General features: G+C 39.0%; 1 protein-coding gene across 1 annotated transcript; it reads left to right on the top strand.

Moving 5' to 3' along the window:
• Window positions 1–3,628: 3,628 nt before the first annotated feature.
• CFAP97D2 (CFAP97 domain containing 2) lies at window positions 3,629–9,572 on the top strand (the record flags this gene model as incomplete). Its single annotated transcript, XM_082277845.1, is given in 4 exon segments — window positions 3,629–3,668; window positions 3,671–3,732; window positions 7,048–7,128; window positions 9,450–9,572. Coding segments are annotated over 4 exon segments (306 nt in total).
• Window positions 9,573–19,758: the final 10,186 nt, after the last annotated feature.

Here is a 19,758-nt window from a genome sequence, read left to right as displayed (position 1 = left end):
GCAAACAACCTCTTTTTTTTACCCAGCCAAAAATTAATTCTTGCTCAAAACTTCCAGAAGGGGTCAAGTCTAAAGGAAGCATCTGGTCAATCTGCTTTTGTACTGCAGTGGGAGCCAGAGCCCTCAAGTCCCCTCCCTCTGCACCACTCAGCACTGCAAGTACTTGTGCCGCGCCAGGGAGGCTTTACTCACACACGTGCACGAGGACTTCCCCGGCCTGACTGCAGGCAGCCCTTAGATGGAAGCCCCTAGGTGTGCTGCATGCAGAGACAGAGCACATCCAACTCATCCCAGCACGGCTCCCGTTGCCTTTTTTATCCCCCTGAGTACAGATGAACTCTGCAACTACTCAGTCAGGTCATTTGCTTGTGAGTTATCTGATAAGGGGGTGTGCTTGCAGGGGCAAAGTCACAGCATGGGGTCCTATCACGTAACACACTGAACAGACCAAACAATAATTTGGCTTCTCACAGCATCTTGAAATGCCCATCCAGGGATAGGCAATGAATAAGGGAGACTGGGCTTGATCCTCAAGCACACCCACAAGTGGCTGCCATCCTGTGAATCAGTCTGTACATATGTTCAAAGTCAGCGTAAAGCACTTCATAGAATAAAGTAAGAAATTGCCACAACTTTAAAATAGCCAGGAAAGCTGTCAACAACAACAAAAAACACAAACAAACAAACAAAAATACGTATTTTCCTCTTCATACATACAGAAAAGCTTTAAAGACTTAGAAAATGTACACTCACCATATTGCATTTTCTTACTAAATATACGAAGTTCACGGCAAGTGAACAAAGTGAAAAGGCATTTCTGATCATGGTGAGCAACAGCACCTTCAAACATATGATCTCTGTGGGGTGCGCAATGGCAGCAGAAGCATTGTTTTTAACTTATTCTGGAACTCTAACTTATTGGTGTAGCTAGTTCCTGAGCCAGCCCAAGCTCTTCTGCTGGCGAAGGGGGTGGGAGAGAAAAGGGCAGTGACTCACTAATTTGCAACATAGTGGGAAGTAATTCAAGAATCAAATTCCTAGCAGCAATACCACCTGCAGAGCTTACAGCCCTATACATTGTATGCACAGGTTTGCTTAAAAATCTGACCAAAACAAACCCAGAAACCTATGGGAGCCATAGAGTGCTGAGATCTCCAATGAGAAGCTGGGCACGCTCCAAGATTAAGTGGTTCTGGTATTGACTACCTTGCTCTTATGCTGCAGAAAACACAATTCTCTCTGCTGTGTGTAAAAGCTAAATGTATTTGTGTCTTAATACATAGTGGAAAATGCATTTTTTGCAAAAAAAAAAAAAATTTCTTATGTTCATAATCTACTCATTTCTCATCTGTTCTTTAGCAAGTACCTTTTGCTATTAAGAAATTACATGCAAGTCCAGTCTGCAGCTTTTTAAGGATGCTTCAGAAGACTGCTTTGACTAAGCAGTGAAGCACCAGTCTAAAGAATTCCCTACTGTAGCTCTAGGTTTAGAAGTGAAATAAGATCTAGAGGTAGGACCTACTGTCCCTGTCTTCTGTCACCATCTTCTGGACCTTAGGTAGCTCAGCATGAAGACAGCCATTGAAACTGCTGAGTTTTTCTTTCCTTAAGTCAAAATAAAACAAAACCCAGCAATAACAAAATCCCCCCAGAACCCAGTTTAGAATGTATATATGCCCAGTTTCTGAGGGTAGAAAGAGGCAACCAAGGAGGAAGTTTAAAGCCACTTCCCTTCATGGACTTTAATTCAGAAACAGCTGGGGACCTGTGCCAGGTGATTTCAATTTCTTATTGGGCTGTGTTTCCATCAATGTAAGAGTCTATGTTTTTCTTATACTTTAAGGGTTTAATCAAAATCAGCAAAAAGATAATGATGTCCTTCAGATCAGTCCATAACAGATCATTAAACACATAGCGTTTAAAAGACCAAGGCCAAGACCCTGCCAAGAACTTTTATTTGTTCAAGAGCAAAATATAATTATGTTATGTGTACAGTTCAGTTTTATATAGGTATTTGAAAAAATGTACTTCAACTCTGTACTCTTTATTATTTTGACTGACACTCTCCACATCTTTCTTTTTATATTAACAAGAAATTAAGAACACAAACAGCTGAAAAAAACCACTCTTCATTTCCTTCCATCATTTGTCTGAAAATAAGAGTATTTGCCTTACAGCTCAAAATTAGTAGGTATCAAGATTTTAATTATATGTCTGCTTCTGTTGTGTAAGCTCCATTTCACACCAAGTGTAATAAAAATCACTAATGCCTATAATCAACCTTACTTCAACCACTGAAATGAAAAAGGTAATCAAGATACATATTAAAAAGAGCACTGGCCCCGATTCTGTGTTGAGTAGTTGTGTGATAGATGTGTTGCTGCATCCACATGAAACACTGCGTAAGATCAACCTGCACAAACAGCTTTGAAGTAAAAAGGAATATCCCCAGGTTCATCCTTGAACAGACCAATTTTGGTTAGTGAATTTTGGTACTATCTGCCACAGGTTCCCTCCCTACATCCCAGTACTCTTATATAATGTGCATTATTCTACCTATTTTAAAAGACCCATGGCAGCTGCAAGTTGTAATTCAAGTCTTCTCCTTAGGAACTAAAGATCTTATAAAGCAAATACATGAACCAAAAGGAAACATCTTCAGCAATCTGCCAGACCTAGCTTCAGGGCGCTCCATACCATGAGGACATACATCAAATGATCTGTGTCAGCTCAAAGTCATCTTTGGAGGAGGCCAAGCTGACCTTGAAGAAGCTAGAAGAACCTTGAAGCTAGAAGAACCTTTTCTATTTTTGAGAGGGCCTGAGGAAACATCTTTGCCCATTCAGTTTTCTGCCAAATATTGCCTAAATGAAATCCAAGGTGGTTCTTTATGAGAACCAGTAGTCAGCTTGCTAAATGGCTTTTGGAAGCCTGTCTGCTTTTCTCAGCTGTCAGATGTCAAGCAGATAAAGAAAGGTGAAAAGGCTACTAAACCCCAGAACTATTTCAGTATGAACACATTTGCCCTGGCTTTTGAAAAGTGCATTTTTAATCAATTAAATAAATGTTTGAAAAAATTTGTTGCAGAGCAAAAGATGACACTATGGGTTTGTTCAGAGCATTACTGAGGTGTGCCATTCAATTCAAGACTCAGTAAATATAGCCCATTATGCAGTCCTTTACATATTTGTATGAACTATTCGTAGAATCATAGATTGGGTTGGGTTGGAAGGGACCTTAAAGATGCCTAGTTCCAACCCCCCTGCCATGCATCTTATTAATGGCTTATACCACTGTCTTTCCTTCACCAGTAGAAGGAAAGACAGAGCTGAAGTATAACTGGTAATCTATTTTATATATGAATAAAATACTCTTTGCTATAACATTCAGTTCTTGTTTTCTATTTGTTAAAAGTATTGTTTAAAATGCTACCACCAGCTATTCATTCCTTTTCTGTGCAACGATGCCATGACAACCCCCACGTGACTGGCTACAAGCATACCACAAGTCCCCAGGGCTTTGCTTTAGAAAAGACTCAGACTGGTGTTACTCACACTTTTTTTTTTTTTTTTTTTTTTTTAAATAAAAGAAAAGAGCCCAGTTTCAGAGATGCTTTATTTTGTGGAAGATGCATCAAGCCTACCTGTCAATTCTACCATGTGGCAACAACTCTTTCAGCTAAAATGGGACAAAGCAAAGTATGAAGAACACAAGGAAAGGATGGGTACAACTGTTTGATAAAGAGCATGTTCTTTAATTCTTCATTAAAAATTATGCTTACCCAAAAGAACTACAGCATCTCTCTATTCATTCTTAATGCATTGTGAAAGCTACTGTTGAGCAATAAGGTACAAGAGACATGTTTTGATAATATCCAGAAAATATATGTATAGCTTTTGTGTCCATTTAGGGCATCATAATGATTTTCACCAAATTTAGAAGCGAAAAAGATTTTGTTAGTCATTTGCTCCAAATCAGTAATAATGCAGGACTGTGCCTTCTTCAAAATCTGTAAGCAGTGAATACCATCAGTGATGATTCAACTGTATTGCTACCTTAGGAAGATTGTATCACAATACAATTAGCTTTAATACGAAGAAATAGTTCTTCATTATTTCCAGACTGAATCTGCTTCATTAGCTGTGTAAAAATATCTTCCTTCCTTCCTTACTTCCTTCCATTGTTCCCCTGATTTGACTTGCAGGTGGAAAAAAGTTAAAGATGAGGTAGAGAATTGAATTTGACATATGTTCCTAACTAAATTCACACTATTGAAATAAATAAATTTATTTCTGTATGAATTAACCTCAAGAGGCTCACTACTGTTTATAAGCATGACTATTAAAGCAGTGGCTCTTTTAAAGCAGGGAACTGATACTAGTGTAGCTGAATACTCGCAGCATCCACTGTCCATACAGGACTCCTCTTTGTTCAGTGTACAGAGCAGTGTACTTCATGTATGCATGAAGGGCCAAGAATAGAGGTTAGAGATCACCATGATATATAGTGAAGAAAAGTATTTATAGAGAACAAAATATTTCCCATGACTCAATTGCTCTTGGATTAAACACAACTATTAATTTCTGAGTGCAAGCAAAGAGAAAGAACAACTATCATCTTGAGCAAAGGATGGCTTAGAAAGTACAGAATTTTGTTTCTTATTATGAGGTTCACACCAAGCAGAGATTAACAGTGACCAAAGAGTGGCCTGTTCAAGTGCCCCTGTGTCGTCATGCTGGTGCTTCTAAATTCATGTGCTGGTTTGCCAGAAAATTCACTGTGCCTTCTCCTGGCACAAACACAGGCTTGATGCACTGAACACCAGCTACCAGACCAGAGGTATCTGCAGCTATGGTACCTGGGTCAGCAGGGCAATTTGGCAGGTTGTCCTGAATGACACAGCCCCCTGGGGCCCGGACTTTTGATCTACCAAGAGAGACAGAAATCGCTCTGAGAAAACATAAGGGTCTCTGCTTGGTGATGTGAAAGCTTTGCATTGAAGGAGCTCACAAACAAAATGAACCAGAGCAAGAAAGAAAGGGGAAAAATAGGAAGCAAGGGAAAAAACAAGGTACACTTCTTGTATGTGAATGGCAACGTTTAGGGATAAGTTATCGTTTTCTCCATGCTGCAAAGGTACAAAAAATGTCAGCATGTTTTGATGAACACAAGAGCAAATGCATCCAGTCTGAATAATTTTGCTGTTTTCTTAATAGAAGAAAGGAACAGGGAAAAAAATACCAAAAGTTACATTTCCTCTCTGCAATATTGTGCATATGATTAAATATAAAATGGTTCCAAAACCATCTGTAAAGTCCTGAACAGAGATAACAGTGGGCTTATAAATGCCAGGTTTACCTTTTACAGTTGTGCATATAAGAATGAGACAGAAATTTTTCACAACATTTTGCAGAAAATGAAATTATATTGATATGAATTCTACTGAAGAAATCTGGTTTCTAAAACCACCTTTTGTTGTTTCAAGTTTGAAACTTAAAAAAACTCAAGTTTTTGCACATCTACAAATTAATATCAGAGTTTACATAAATATCACATTTTGTTCTTTACACTGGTGATTTGTACTGACAGGTACAGTAACAACCCTCTTTTACAAATTACATGGCTTCTTAAACTTATTTTTTAAATAACTTAATAGTATGCTAATTAAAGGCACCTGAAGAGTCAGAGGAGATAGCAGAAGCCAAAACTCCCACAGATTTTCCAAGTTTAGTTTTGCTATCCAGTAAAAATCCCCTGATGGGATCTAGAAAGGATGCAGATCTAGAAAGGATGCATCATCCCCTGAAAACAGTTGGAATTGAGAGCAGTTTCCTTCTGGGATCCCACCTCCTCTGAGATGGCTGCACAAAAAAAAGCAGCTGAATGTTTTCACAAGAAGCCAAGCAGCTCAAGCAAGTTTCAAAGTTAGAAACTGCTAAACATTATCCCAGCCAATGCTGTAAATTATTCACTCTGTTCTAAAAGCAAGGAGCCTGTCCTGATAGTATGTATGACAAGTCTGCTATCAGGGATTCAAGCCTGGTCTTTGGCTTTTCACAAAGGTGCTTCAGAAAGAGACATGGAAGACTTCTGTTGCATTCAGGCAGTGCTTTTGACATGTCCTACATTGAGGGGTTTGTGTTGGTGACGTGCTTGCTGCTTTTACTTGTCAGTCTCTTATTTTTTAAATAGCAAGTATTTCTCTCTTCTTTCCGTATCACTGACTCTGCCTGAGTTGGAAAAGTTCATGTGTAAGTTATGAGAGAGGGAGAATGTATTTCATGATAAAAATCATGGTATCTTTGCTTCGACTGATGCAGTGTCACTCCCTGCAGAAGCCCACTCTGAGACAAAGTGGTCTCCCCTCTTAATCCTGTCTCACTCCGTTACCAGCTTTTCTTCCATGGGGTTTACTTAGTCCAACACAGCTCACAGATTATTCTTCTCCCTCATATGTTGCACAGCTATTTAGGTCAGATGGAGATAAATATTATGCCACTGAACTACCAGCTCCATTAGAATTATTAGATCCACAACATACTCTTAATGATTGTTCTAAGACGCTAATAAGAAGAGACCTGGGAATACTTTCAACACAAGAAGTCCTTTTCCACTATTCTTACCTCTCCGGCAGCATCCTAAATATGTAACCTTTTGGAAGACCTGACTAACCTTAGGAGTACCTAGGGCCTTCTTACACTAGTCTTTTTATTTCTGGATGCCTAATAAAAAATGCCTGCCTTCTCTTAGACAGTCATTTCTGTAGCATAACATCAACACAACTGTAACCAGACTGTATGCATTTTCTACATTTTTCCAACATAAAGAAAACTTTGCATCTCTATCAGACTTCAGAACAACTTTCTTTAACGTTTCCATATTCCACTACTCTTCTGGGCAAGTCTGGCTTTGCTGATACAATGAATCATATGTTTAATAGTGTTACTGCCAGCTAACAAAACAGAACACAGGAATTAAAAGATCTTCTGCAATGATATGCAGGGGTATTTCCAACGAAAAAGGATAAACGTTTCATTTCTGTTTCAGATCCAGACAGCAAAACCATTAGTGGACACATGTGCCCCACGAAAATATGGCCACCTCCATCAGAATCTAGGAAAGCTGAAAGTATAGTATCGGCTATTTCACCGGGCCTTCACATCTCCTCTCAAAGGAAACAAAGAGCCTACCAGATGGTCACAATTTCAGGGCCTTTTTTTTCCCCTCAGTGAAGTGATTGTTACAACAGGACTATCAGGATCCATGAATAGCACATTCCCGGCAACGTTAAATAACTTATTTTATGATTATTGATGAAATCAGAGTGTTTCAGATTAACAAGTGCTGAAGTGTTCAAATAGCCTCCTAAGATGTACTTCTGCACAGCCATGAAAATAACATTGCAAATAACAAGAATAGTAAAATCACCAAGATGCAGAGCAAGGAACTGAATAATAGGATGTTAACATATTCAAAGCATAAGAAATAACAATGGGTAGCCTTGAATGGCAGTTATCCTTCAAAATCTTACTGTTCCCAAGAGACTAATTTTTATTAAAGGATAAGAGTGGAAAAAAATTGTTAGCTAATTATCTCTGCTCACTAAAAGGAAATAACAATTAAAAAAAAAAAAAAAAAAAGGAAGAAAACACACCACCAAATGTAAGCAAAGTAGAAAATACGTGCAGCTAAACCCCGTCAAAGACTTAATTTCCAACACAGAGCCCCTCAGGCAATGGGAGCGTAACCCATATAAGGACTTCAGAATTAATTTCCTTAAAATTGTTTATCATCTCACTGTGCGACATAATAATCCCCAGGCACCTTAAAATCATTTCACTAGCAAAACAATTCATTTCTTCTTCACGCATAAATTCACATGCTATATTAGGATGTGGGTTCAACTGCTGCTGTTAATTTTTTTCCCATTACTGTAAAAATAATTGCTTAAATTCATTTGAAAATGAAACACTGCATAACCCCCCACACACAGAAAGAGGGGAGAAAAAAATTTTTTTGAATATTCTGTTATCCAGTTCTTCTTTACAATCATTCTCCAGAGGGTTATTAGGTCATGGGATGACTTAATGCACTGGTTTTAGGTACCTTTATACTACAGTGAGACCAGCATCTGGCTTGCTTTGGTTACAAAGCCCAGCAAACAAGGCAGATGCACTAGCTTCCCTCCAGAAACCTGCTACTGTAACATTAGCCACTCAAAATTGTCAGATCTGGATGAGCAGGATTTACTATTTGTTTTGTATAGGACCTAAAATATCTTTGGAGTGCCTAGGATCAAATATGGGGAAGGAAAGGATGAGAAAGGAAAAGACTGAATTAGTATGCTTAAAACAAGACTCTTCCTTCAGCGATTCTGTTCCAAGAGCTTTTTGAGAACGAGATGTTGAAGTCCAGCTATGAAAACTGTGCTTTCCCTGCTTTCCTCCATGCAGCCTCTCTCTGGTCATCTTCAATTCAGCCCTTCCTTCAGAAAAGGCATTGTTGGGCCTCAGGTAGTCTTATAAATAAGTTTTTCTCTTCACCTCTACCCCATTCCTTCCCAAACCCCACAAACACACTTTTAGCATGGATCTGTGCTCTTTGAAAAACGATATGGTAACATTTTTCACAAATTAGACAAAGCCTCAGGATGTCCAAAGAGATTCTCTCTCTTCCACTGGACTATTTCAATTTTCATCCACTGTTGACACAGTTAACTTTAGAGATTGATATTATTAATATCTTCCTTTTTAAAATCAAATTTTAAAAGGTTTAAAATCATGATAACAATGAAAAGAACTAGCTTATACTTCCTCATACATCTGTCTCCATTTGTTCATTACACTCAGTTGTTGCTCCTCTACTTATACCAGACTGCAATCCCTCCAGGACAAAAATGGCCTGCAACTGGACTTACTCCAAATCTCACTGAAGTCAATGGAAAAGTTTCCATTTGATCCAAAGCCCATCAAAGATAACAGATTGACTTCATATTGACTTCACGGAAGTCTGGACAAGTCCCATCATGTGCTTGTACACTGTCCATAAGAATCCTTGCTTTTGAAAAGAGCCTATGAAGGCTGCTAGAGACAAAAATTATGATGATGATTCTGGAAAATAAGCTGACAAATATTCATAGAAATGTTGCTTGCACTGATGAAATGCATTCACTAATCATGCAGGCTGTGGCTGTGGTTGCAGGAGAGTGTTTCAGGGTCAAATTCACAGCATTGCAAAGGGCTTTCTCTCCCTGTGTCACCATGAAAATGGTGGAAAAAAGGGTTCTCTCAATAAGAGCACAGAGCTTACCTTATCAGTGTCTTTTGCATGCTGTGTAGAGAAGGGGACAGCAATTTTGAACACCCCATTGGGTATCCATGATACATCACTGGTGCTTGTTATGCCTTTGTAAAACCAGAATCATTTCTTCATCCCTTCTGTACACAAAGTTGGAGGAAGACCAACTTTCTGCCACTGAAAGAGACAACTGTTTGCTGCTGGAGAAGATGTCCTGCATCATGAGAACAAAGGGACAAACTGACAACAAAAATGACTATAAGGCCAAAAGGTAACATCAGCAGCACTATTTCCATGTAGTTATCAAGTTTCCTTCCCGGTAACAAACATAGCTAAGGATAAACTGCTCTGTGAGGACACATTTAAAAGGCAGCCTAAGGTATAATCAACACTTCAGAAAGCCATTTGCTTGTTCTGTCACATGAAATCTAATGCCAGGTCATTTCCCTCCTACACTCTGTTGAAGAGAAGATGGATTTAAATTAGTTTTTCAGTTTAATAACTGAGGGAATGAAAAAAAAAAATAGGGAGGGGGAAACATTGCCCTACTTTAAGAAAATAATTGAAGCAAACCTGTTATGTCTCAGCAAAGCTGTTGATCCTGCTAAGTGAGTCATTGTTGCTGACTTTGCCAGTTTTTCCTACAGACACCACCGGAAAAAGAGAGACCCAAAGCTGAGAGATGAAATAAAGCCAGAGCAAAAATAGAATTTTTTTTTTTTTAAAGTGGAGCAGGAAGCAGGCAAAAGTGAAAATTTAATTTACTGCTCAAAGGAGACCAAGCAAAATGTGCCTTGAAGATTTATCACCAGAGAAAACCATCTTAAATATTTTTGATTCAGGAGGAAATTCATATCCCAAATAGGGCACAGCAAACCAGTCAACAACAGGGACAAGCTTTTGAAGTGAAGGGTTTGTATAGCTCAGGTGGTGGTTGTTATCTCCTGTGATTCATTTGCAGCCAGTCTACTTCATGCTAGACTGTCTATTTACCAGGCCCTAAAGTGTCTCCAGACAGCAAATGCTGCTCAGGTGAAATGACCCAGGTAGAACTCACTACACATCACTGTCACGAATATCCTGACATTTGCACAATTCCTATATCTGAAGCAGAGCTGGTCATGGCCACATCATGAAAATCTACATTATAGCACTTACAGCTTGTCACTAGTGAATAATATCCAGATCTGTGCAGGCATCAACAAGCATCAGTTAATTCCACTGCTGAAGCTGTGATTCCACAAGATACGGAAGGAGCAGAGCATCCTGCTCCTTTCCATTCCTTCTCTCTGTTCATGATTCAAGTGGCAAACTCCTGTTTCTTTCTTTCTTTCTTTCTTTCTCTGATTTTCACCAAACCTCTCCATTAGCTAATTAAATTCGTGACAGCAGCAGAAAATTAACCCAACAAAACCAAACAAACCTAGATGGTTTTTCTGCCACTTTCTGCAAAGTCATGAATTCCAGGGCTGTTGCAAGGGATGGAGAAGACCACACAGTAGGAGCAGTGGGGAGATGAGAAGGGGAAGGAAAAGTGCAACTCCTTTGCTTTTTTTGGTGGCAGGAGACTGCTGTGAGATCAACTCAGCTGCCTGGAAAATTGCAGTCTAAGAAATCACAGAAAGTTTCCAAGGCATTTGAGGCAGTAGGTTTATCTCCACTATCTTCATGCTTCTTAACTCAGTATATCAGATTTGTACACAAAAGAAACTTATAAACCAAAGCAACTGAAATCGATGGTTAAGCATCTCAAACACCAGCTGTGCCCTCACCTACAGTACTGCACTACTGCAATTCCAAGACTGGAGGGTTGGCATTAATCTTAGATAAAGCTATAGAATTGGTCTTCTTGTAAAATGTCCCAAAATTCCATATAGGTAGGGGTGTGTTTGGAAAGTACTGAACCAAGTCTATCCTCTTAGGAAGGACAAAAAGATTGGGTTACAAGGGCCAGTTAATGCAGATCAAGAAGGAGCAAGTCCCTGTAGGGGAGGTATAAAATTTCAGGCAAAATTCCCCCTAACAGAAGATTGGCAAATATTTCACATTCTGGGTTCCCAGGCATGGGAACACAAACAAGTGTGAAGAAGTTTGATTCCACTTATATGGTTTTCCCCTCTAGTTTAATTGAAGAAAAATGAAAGCAGGAGCTGTGAAAAGCGAACCAGGAGAACTGTGCCATTCTGGATAGAATTACAAAGTCCCAGCCTCAGTATCAGGTTCAATGATGGCATGAGGATTGGCAACAAGCTGAAAAATACATGGCCAACATTGCGAGCTATCCTTGTGGGCAGTGTAAATCACAGAGTCGAAAGGTAGCCCTGAGCTTCTGTTCATCCCTTCGCAGTTATTTCTGGATCGGAACTGCTCATAGAGCACATTTCACCGCACTTTTGTGTTGGGGATTAACTGCACATGGCAGCCAGCCACACAATTAACAGCCTTTCACTTAATGCAGCCACTCTTATCAAATGAATCCCAAAGTGCTCTTCAGACTTTATTAAGTGATTTGTAACTTCTGTAGTTTCTACAATCAGGCTGTGCACCATGGAGAGATGGCGCTCTCAGAAATAATCTAAAAATAATTCAAAAAACCAGAAGCAATTGCTTACCAGTTCCCTGAGAGAAACAGCCAGACACAGCAACAACATTTAAGGTGACCAGAAGGGCACATGCATTGAGGGCTCCAAAATCTACACTGGCAAAGTAACCAGGTTCTTATTTTCATCAGTAACAGGTAAAGAAAATCAGCAACAAAATGGCAATAAGAGGTTTTGGCAAGCTTTCCAGAGAAAGAAAATTGATTGTCTTTTGCTTTTCCATGTCCATCTCAGTGGGCTTTGAGCCCTCTAAGTCAGAAACTCCCAACCTTTGTCCCACACAAACCAGAGGGAAGCTGCAGCACTGCCCATCAAGCAGGTAGCTGGCCTCAGCTCTGCCTTTACCCATCCTCCCTATTACCTTGGTCATGTGTCTTGATTTTTGAGGTATGTCCTCTGTCATGTGAATCTGATTCAATATATATGGATGTGGTTTATACTATCTGTATATTCACTATATTCACTTCCTTACCCATTATCTCTAGCCTGAGGCCACTGAAATAAATATTTTTGAAGTCAGTACTTTCTGAACACATGTAAAAGGATTTTCAAAGGTGTAGCTCATCAAAATTTGCCCGAGTCTTTGGAGGACAGTAAATGGTATTTCTTCTACCCCATGACTATCCTTTTCTCAAATCTTTGGTCCCAGTTCTAATTCCGGAGGGCTTGTTCAAGGAAAGGCAAAGCACTCAAAAGAAAAAGAAATAAAAATTGTGGCACCAAAACCAAAATCTACCCCAACCTCTCCCCAACTTCTGTCTGGAGACCGTTCTGGAATACAGCTATATTGGTTGGTTTTCCTAAAGCTTCCCAAAACTGTTTAGTCAGAGGCAGAATGCAAGAATGGAAAGCTTCAACCCAAACAGTTAAGACTTGACCAAGAAACTTGCAATTAAAAGAGAGGCTTCTACAATGAAAAATATGAGGCAGCTTTAATTGCTGTGGAGGCAATATTGCAAACCAAATAATTATATAAAAAGTAGTAAGGTTGTAAAGCCAGGTGCTTCACAGTCAGAAAGCACCAAAATATGGAAAACTAAATACATACTGCAGCCTTCACCACATCAGCTGTGAAGTCTGTGCTCTGTAATTATCAGGTACTAGAACATCTGTAAGAAGTACTCATTAGAAAACACCATTTTCCACTCACCATTTCAGAAATGGTTGAGCCTTTTTGAAGGACATTTGTCTTTTGACAAATAAGCAAACTTGATGCAGATACCTGCTGCAAACCTCTTTATCACCAGGAGAAATTCAGTGAAATTACACATGAAAATAGGATCAGTGGAAGTATTTGGCAAGATCTGCCATAACTTGTGCTACTCTATGATCCGCCTATGATTTTATAGTTCACCTGACACCAGTCCACAGTCAAACTTCATTAAAGTACAAGTCATACCACTTCTTGTCAAGTATTTTTCTACTCTCTGTCTCTTTCAATTGAAAACTTTTTACTAGTGACATGTATGCTCTAACAGCAGGAAAAAGTGAGAATCTTTTTTACATAAGGACATTCTTTACCAATCCAAACTGAAAAAAGAATTTATCTGAATCAGTCTTTCCACTGGCCTGACTGGTGGAAATTGCTCTGACTCTGGTGGCTCAGGCAGTTCTCATGAATGAAAGAAAAGGAGAATTCCCTTTCTTTTCTCTGGAAGAAGACAACAGCTGTATCACCAGCAAGCACTTGTCAGCTTTCTTTGCTAACCAAGAGAATAATCCTGAAAATAAGCCATATAAGGTTAGTAAATCAAGGCAGTGACAAGTTCTTTATTTTACATATATTTATATTGATTTCTCTTTTCTGTCAGGAAGAACAATTTAAAAAACAGACTTCTAAATGAGATGGGGAAAAATAAGAGAAAAACAGATGAAACAAGAATGTGTGAAAAGTAAGATGAAGGAAAAAGAAAGAGATCATGTTCATCATGGAAAGCAAAAGAACAACTAGAACAACACAGAGTTCCAGAAATAGCATTATTCCAGTAGTCTCCTGTGAAAGCAATTTAGGAAGTAGCAAAGAATTCTTACTCCCTCTTGGATAATGTTGGCATTTGGAAATTTTACTTTCCCCAGTCTTCTTGCTTTGCCCTCATTCTGAAAGTCAGTCCATTCCTGGCATGGTGAACCAGCAGAACAGGGGTCACAAGCCCATTTTGTGATTGCAACCCTATGCATCAGCATATTTTGAATTCTCTAGTTTAAGTTAAAATACTGCTGTCCCTATGCAGACGATAACTCCCACATCAAAATAATGGAGTTGTGAGGGTACTAACCTTTTCAACTATGCAGCTAAACTTAGCAAAATCTGTAACAGAGCTCTAGAATTAGCTGGAGTGCCTTGGACAATTAAGTGGAAGGATTCATATAGTTTACAATACTAGGGGGTTAAGTATTCTGTAAGAGTGTCGATATTAAAGACACTATGTCTTCAGTGTAGTGAAAAAAACTGTGAAGCAAAATGACATAAAAGCCATTCCCTTGTAATTCCCAACAAAATTCCTTTGAGATTATAACAGCTAGTAAAGAAGAAGCCTAACTGGGAAAATTACTGTAAGCCAGCAACGGTAGCATAACTAATTGATCTGATTACAATTTGGACTTTTTTCCCCGTGACAATTTTCATCTAAGTATCCAAGGTCTCTCCAGCAAGGACCCAGTTAGCTGACAGCAAATACTTCAGAGTGAGGATTTTGGAAAATCTTCAGAGGCTCTGAAGACCCTGAGCCACTTGCCATGAATGAGGGAGAATTCTTAGTAGACCAATGCCCTCCCACTGCAGCAACACTTTCTTCTTTACTCATGATTTATGCAATTTTTGGGTCTGTCACAGTAATTCCATACACAGAGTGAAAATACTGAAAATACATAAAATTTGTTTCTAGCTTCCCTTTTAATAGGATTTAGCAGCTTGAAACAAGGAGAAAGCCCCACATGACTGATCAACTCTTTGCATGTTATAATCTACCACTCTGTTACACCACCATTGATCTATGGTTCAGGGGGCACACATTTCTGTTCTGAAGCACATATTCTGTATTGCTTATTTTTAATTACACTTCTTCAAAAGAAAATGTGTATTAAAATCACAAATTATCTTAGCATAATCAAGCAGGGTAGCAGCAATTCTCTCAGAAGGGTTATCAGTTGAAAACAAGACTTAAACCAGTATCAGCTCTTCCTTTATTTAACATAGAATTTCAGATGCAGTCATGTTGGAGGCTGCACTTGGATATGCTTTCTAGGGTATTTTCTCCTTTCTCATTTGCAATATGGATCAATAGATAATGTTTGAAATGCTAATGATGAAAGCTTATTTTCTGAAAGACAGAAATTCTAACACACAAGACCATGACTTTTTAGTACTGAACTAAGAGTAGAAATACCATCTCCCATAACAACCACCTCACAGTACTTCAGTGACTGCCACACAACTGCCAACTCCTGACTTCAGAAAACCAGACATTTCCCAGGGCAGGATCCCCAAACTCACCAAACCAGAGAGAAAAGCTTCACCATACCTAGGTGCCTGGGTCAAGAAGGTAAAAGGATTCTTGTTTGCCCAAAGCCATAGTGGGACTGGTCCAATGTGCTGCAGCAACACACATCCTAGAGTGCACTGACTATGTCCAGACCCCATGTGGAGGAGGTGACCACCATGCAGTGGTCAACCACAGAGCTCCTTGGCTGCATGGAGGTTATCCCAAGCCAACAGCCACGATGGGAAAGTGCCAAGACAGACAAACTCAGCTTCTGTTGTGCACCTCTGTTACAGCAATCACATTGGGCAGGCACATATCATCTGTTTGTTTCAACAGTAGATCATTTCTAAAAGAAAGATTATGAACCCTTTAAAGAAGAGCCAGAAAGTAATTTAATGAACCAAAACTTCCTTCACTATCAGAAGGAAGGTGACAACTTGGCTTTAGTAGCAATTCTATTTTTCAATGAAAATGTCCTATGCCCTTATGGACCCTGGAAGTCCCCTGCTTCACGTGGTTCTAGGTTGGATCATCATGGCACACTGTAAGGGGACAGCTATCCTTAACAAGTTACATCACTGAACCCAAAAATTTCTTATTTCCTTTTCTTCTTTAAAAGCTTCAGTTTGGGATAATAATCACCTAAAACACTTGACCAAATGCTGCTTCCCTTATAATTAAGTAGAAATCTTACTCTCTTCAAATCCCTGGCTCCAAAGTTAAAACACTTTGCTACTGAAGCACTGGAATGATTACAGACTAAATACTTGAAACAAAAGAGAACTAAAGTACCACTTATAAAAAAGAATGTTAAGAGTTACAGGAAATATTAATCTCAGGGTCAAGTTCTGCTTTCATTTTCACTACTGTAAATCCAGGCTAGCAGCCTTATCTTCACTGCAATTGCTGTGGATATTATAGCCTTACATTAAGAAACCATGTCCAAAAAACCCTCATTAACTCATTTTGAAGTTTTAAACACATCTGGACTGAGATTAACTACCAGCTCCCTGCCATGGGAAACAAAAGGTCACTCTTCCCCTTTAACTCCAATCCTTGTGCTTTTTTTTTTTTTTTTTTTGAAAGAAGAATAGTTTTCCAGTGGGTTAATTGGTTGAATCAGTTCATTGAAGATGAATTTAAGACTAAGCAAGGAAGGAAGGAAGAAAAGACACATATTCCTTTGGTAAATTAGAAAAACATTTACTCACTGCCTGGCAGTATTCAACACCAAAATAGCTCTCCTAAGGGTCAATAGAAACACATGAAATCCACTAAAATGGCTGCAACTCAATAATCCATGTTAGTTACCATGGAAAAGTTATGAGTATAGACACAATAAAGGTTTGTCCAAGTTAAGAGTTAAGAATGACTAATCTGGTATTCACACACATACACCCCTTTAAACTGGACAAACACCAAGTATGAGTGTATTTATTTTATTACTTCTTCATATTTACCACCATAAAAGGAATATTACTTAAACATTCCCAATTTTTTTAAACAGAATTTTTATGATTTCAGAATAAAAACTATTCACCTGGATTTCCAGGCCCTGAATTAAAGCAAGAACAGTGAGTTTAAACCATATTGCCTGCAGTTTAAAAAAATTGAGTCAGGCCTTCTAAAAACGTTGCACTTGTATTATTGCAGTAAAAGTTGTGAAAATTAAATATGAATTGTGATTATTTTTAGTTGCTTTCTAGTTACAGAACATGCAGAGTTTGTGTTTCCAAGTTTTCCTTTTCTTCTTGCAGAGAAACCTTCATTTGAAGTTTTCAGTTGATGCAGCACCAGGAACATGAAAAAAAAAAAAGAGAGATACCACTAAAGTTGTGATAAAACTGTAACAGTGAGGATCTTTTAGATTAGATACCAGGAAAAAATTCTTTACTGTGAGGGTGGTGAGGCACTGGAACAGCTTGCCTAGAGAAATTCTGGATGTCCCATCCCTGGAAGTGTTTACAGCCAGGTGGGATGGAGCTCAGAGCAACCTGGTCGAGTGAAAGGTGTCCCTGTCCACAGCAGGGGAGTTAGAACTAGACAATCTTTAAGGTCCCTCTCAACTCAAACCATTCTATGATTCTATGATTTTGTTCCTAATTCTATGATCTTTGTTCCTTTCCAACACTCATGTTTGACTCCATTCTAACTTCACTGAAGTCACCTCAACTGGTCTATGTTTTAAATGTGTTTCTAAAAATAAATGGTAATGTTTATTTAAGAAGGGATGTAGGATTTAACTTGCATGTATTGAAAAATTACATCAGCACAAAAGAAGAGCAAAAAAAGCATCAGTGTCACACAGCAACAAGTAGAGGTTACCAGGACAGAGTACAGCATGATAATTCATTTAAATCTGTGGTTAGATCTGCCCCTTCAGTATTGAAATAGTTTCATCCCACCATACAGCCTGCTGTGAAGGATGGAAACAATACCTTCACCTCAGAGCTGAGGAACTCTGGCATAAAGATTACTGTCACATTAATCAGAGGGTCATATTTGCACCTGACACCATTCTCACTATTTGCATTTCAAGACAAGCCAACTAGGTCACCAAGCAAATGAGCTCAGGTATAAGAAAAATTTAAACTATTCTCTTAAGTATAGCAGTTATTCCGCAGTCCTCAGCCACTACCACAAATTCAAGCACATTTACTTAAGCCTGGACACAGGTAACCACAGAGTCAGAGATCCAGGTTCACAAGTCAGTGAGAGGTTGATGCCCGAAATATCATGTGGGGATGTCACTTCCTTGCCAACAAGAGGTGCAGATATTCTTTTGCTCTTCTACAGCTGAAAAGCCAGAGTGAAGAAACATACGAACCACAATGTGTGGAAGCACTAGAGTTTGTTGGGCAACAGGAAGGCAATGTGTAATTCATCATCCCGAAGTTCTGTTACTGCTCTCCAATTTACAAGCTCATTTCTACTGGGACTTTGGGAACAGTAACTATTAAACCATACCTGGGGGAAGATATGGCACATCAGGAGAAAGAATATTCCCATGGTGGGAAACAAAGAGCATACAGGAAGGAAAGTGGAGATGTGATGGTTGATGTGCTACTGTGTCAGAGGGGCAGGTAATGAAAAACGCCCATGCCTGCTGTTGTTCCAGCCCTCAAACATCGTTCCTAGCTGGAGCAGCCAAAGAAAAGTTAAATGAGGAAGGAAAGCTGAAATGGAACATCCTGGTCACCTCCACATCCGGCATCATCCTCTGTTTCCTTGTTAACCAAATATAACCGAGATTTGTTTCACTCCCATATTTTCTTTCAAATCAGCAGATTCTTTATTTTTTTAATCAAAGCAAAGCTTTTTTGAGCTGTAGGAAAACACACAAGCTCAAGCACAAGCATAATGGTTGCAATCTACATGTGTACGTAGAAGTGATACATTACCACTTCCTAGCAATTCCCCTGTCTGAAAAAAAGAGCAAAAGGAGTTAACACTACAAAAACCATAGGGAAGTAATAATTTTCTTATATATTTAAATAATGCTGAAATATTTCTTCAGCTTGTAGAAGCTTGACATTTACATGCACTGTTAAAGGAATAGAAGAAAATCCTTCTTTGGTATGAACAGAGGTGCAACTTGTGAAGTGAATCACAGATACCTTTCTGCAGTGTTTTCTTTCAGTATTTTTTGAGATGGTTAATAACCTGACAAAAGGAATTCAGCCACAAATGAGAAAGATTTTTTTGCTCCTTCTTACCTATTTCTTTGTTGCTCATGACCAACAGAAAATTAATTTTACATTCTGCATCAACCAGCAAATTTTGAGTCTCATTTGAATTTTAAAACTCACAGTTCTCTTCATGAATTAAATATGGCATCTAGTAATACAATCACTACAGTAAGGCTGGAATTTTAGTTCCAATAATACACTGATTAAACTGTGCCCTCAGGAGTTTCAGCTTTCAGCATGACAAAGGTTGCTTTGATTATCCCACGCTGGCATTATCTATGTATAAGGGCTCAAGTACAGTGCCATGATTTGGGAGGCATGTGGAATCGTGCCTGTCATGTATAACCTATACACATACACACAAATTAAATCCCATTGAGCTGGATTCCCCAGTGCCTCCCTGGAGCTCAGCTGGCATAGCTGCACTGAAAATTGGTCCCATTCTCAGGAGACAGACAATCACTTCTTGCCTCTGCCTTCCCGCCCCCATCCTCCAGCTGTCCCTCCTGGGGCTGCTTGCTGCTTCATTTGTGCACTGCCAGCACTTTATTGCGGGAACTGCGGCCTTCAAATTGCTCCTGCCACTTCATTAACACCATCAGAAACAGAAGCATTTGCTGAACAGCATAATATTGATAATTGGTTTAATTTGGTATCACCATCTCTGCCAGGCTTCCATGCAACAGAAGA

This window comes from Coloeus monedula, assembly GCF_965178545.1.
Source record: "Coloeus monedula genome assembly, chromosome: 3".
Taxonomy (NCBI): Eukaryota; Metazoa; Chordata; class Aves; order Passeriformes; family Corvidae; genus Coloeus; species Coloeus monedula.
The sequence above is the reverse complement of the archived record's forward strand: the minus strand, read 5'-3'. Positions and strand labels throughout refer to the sequence as shown.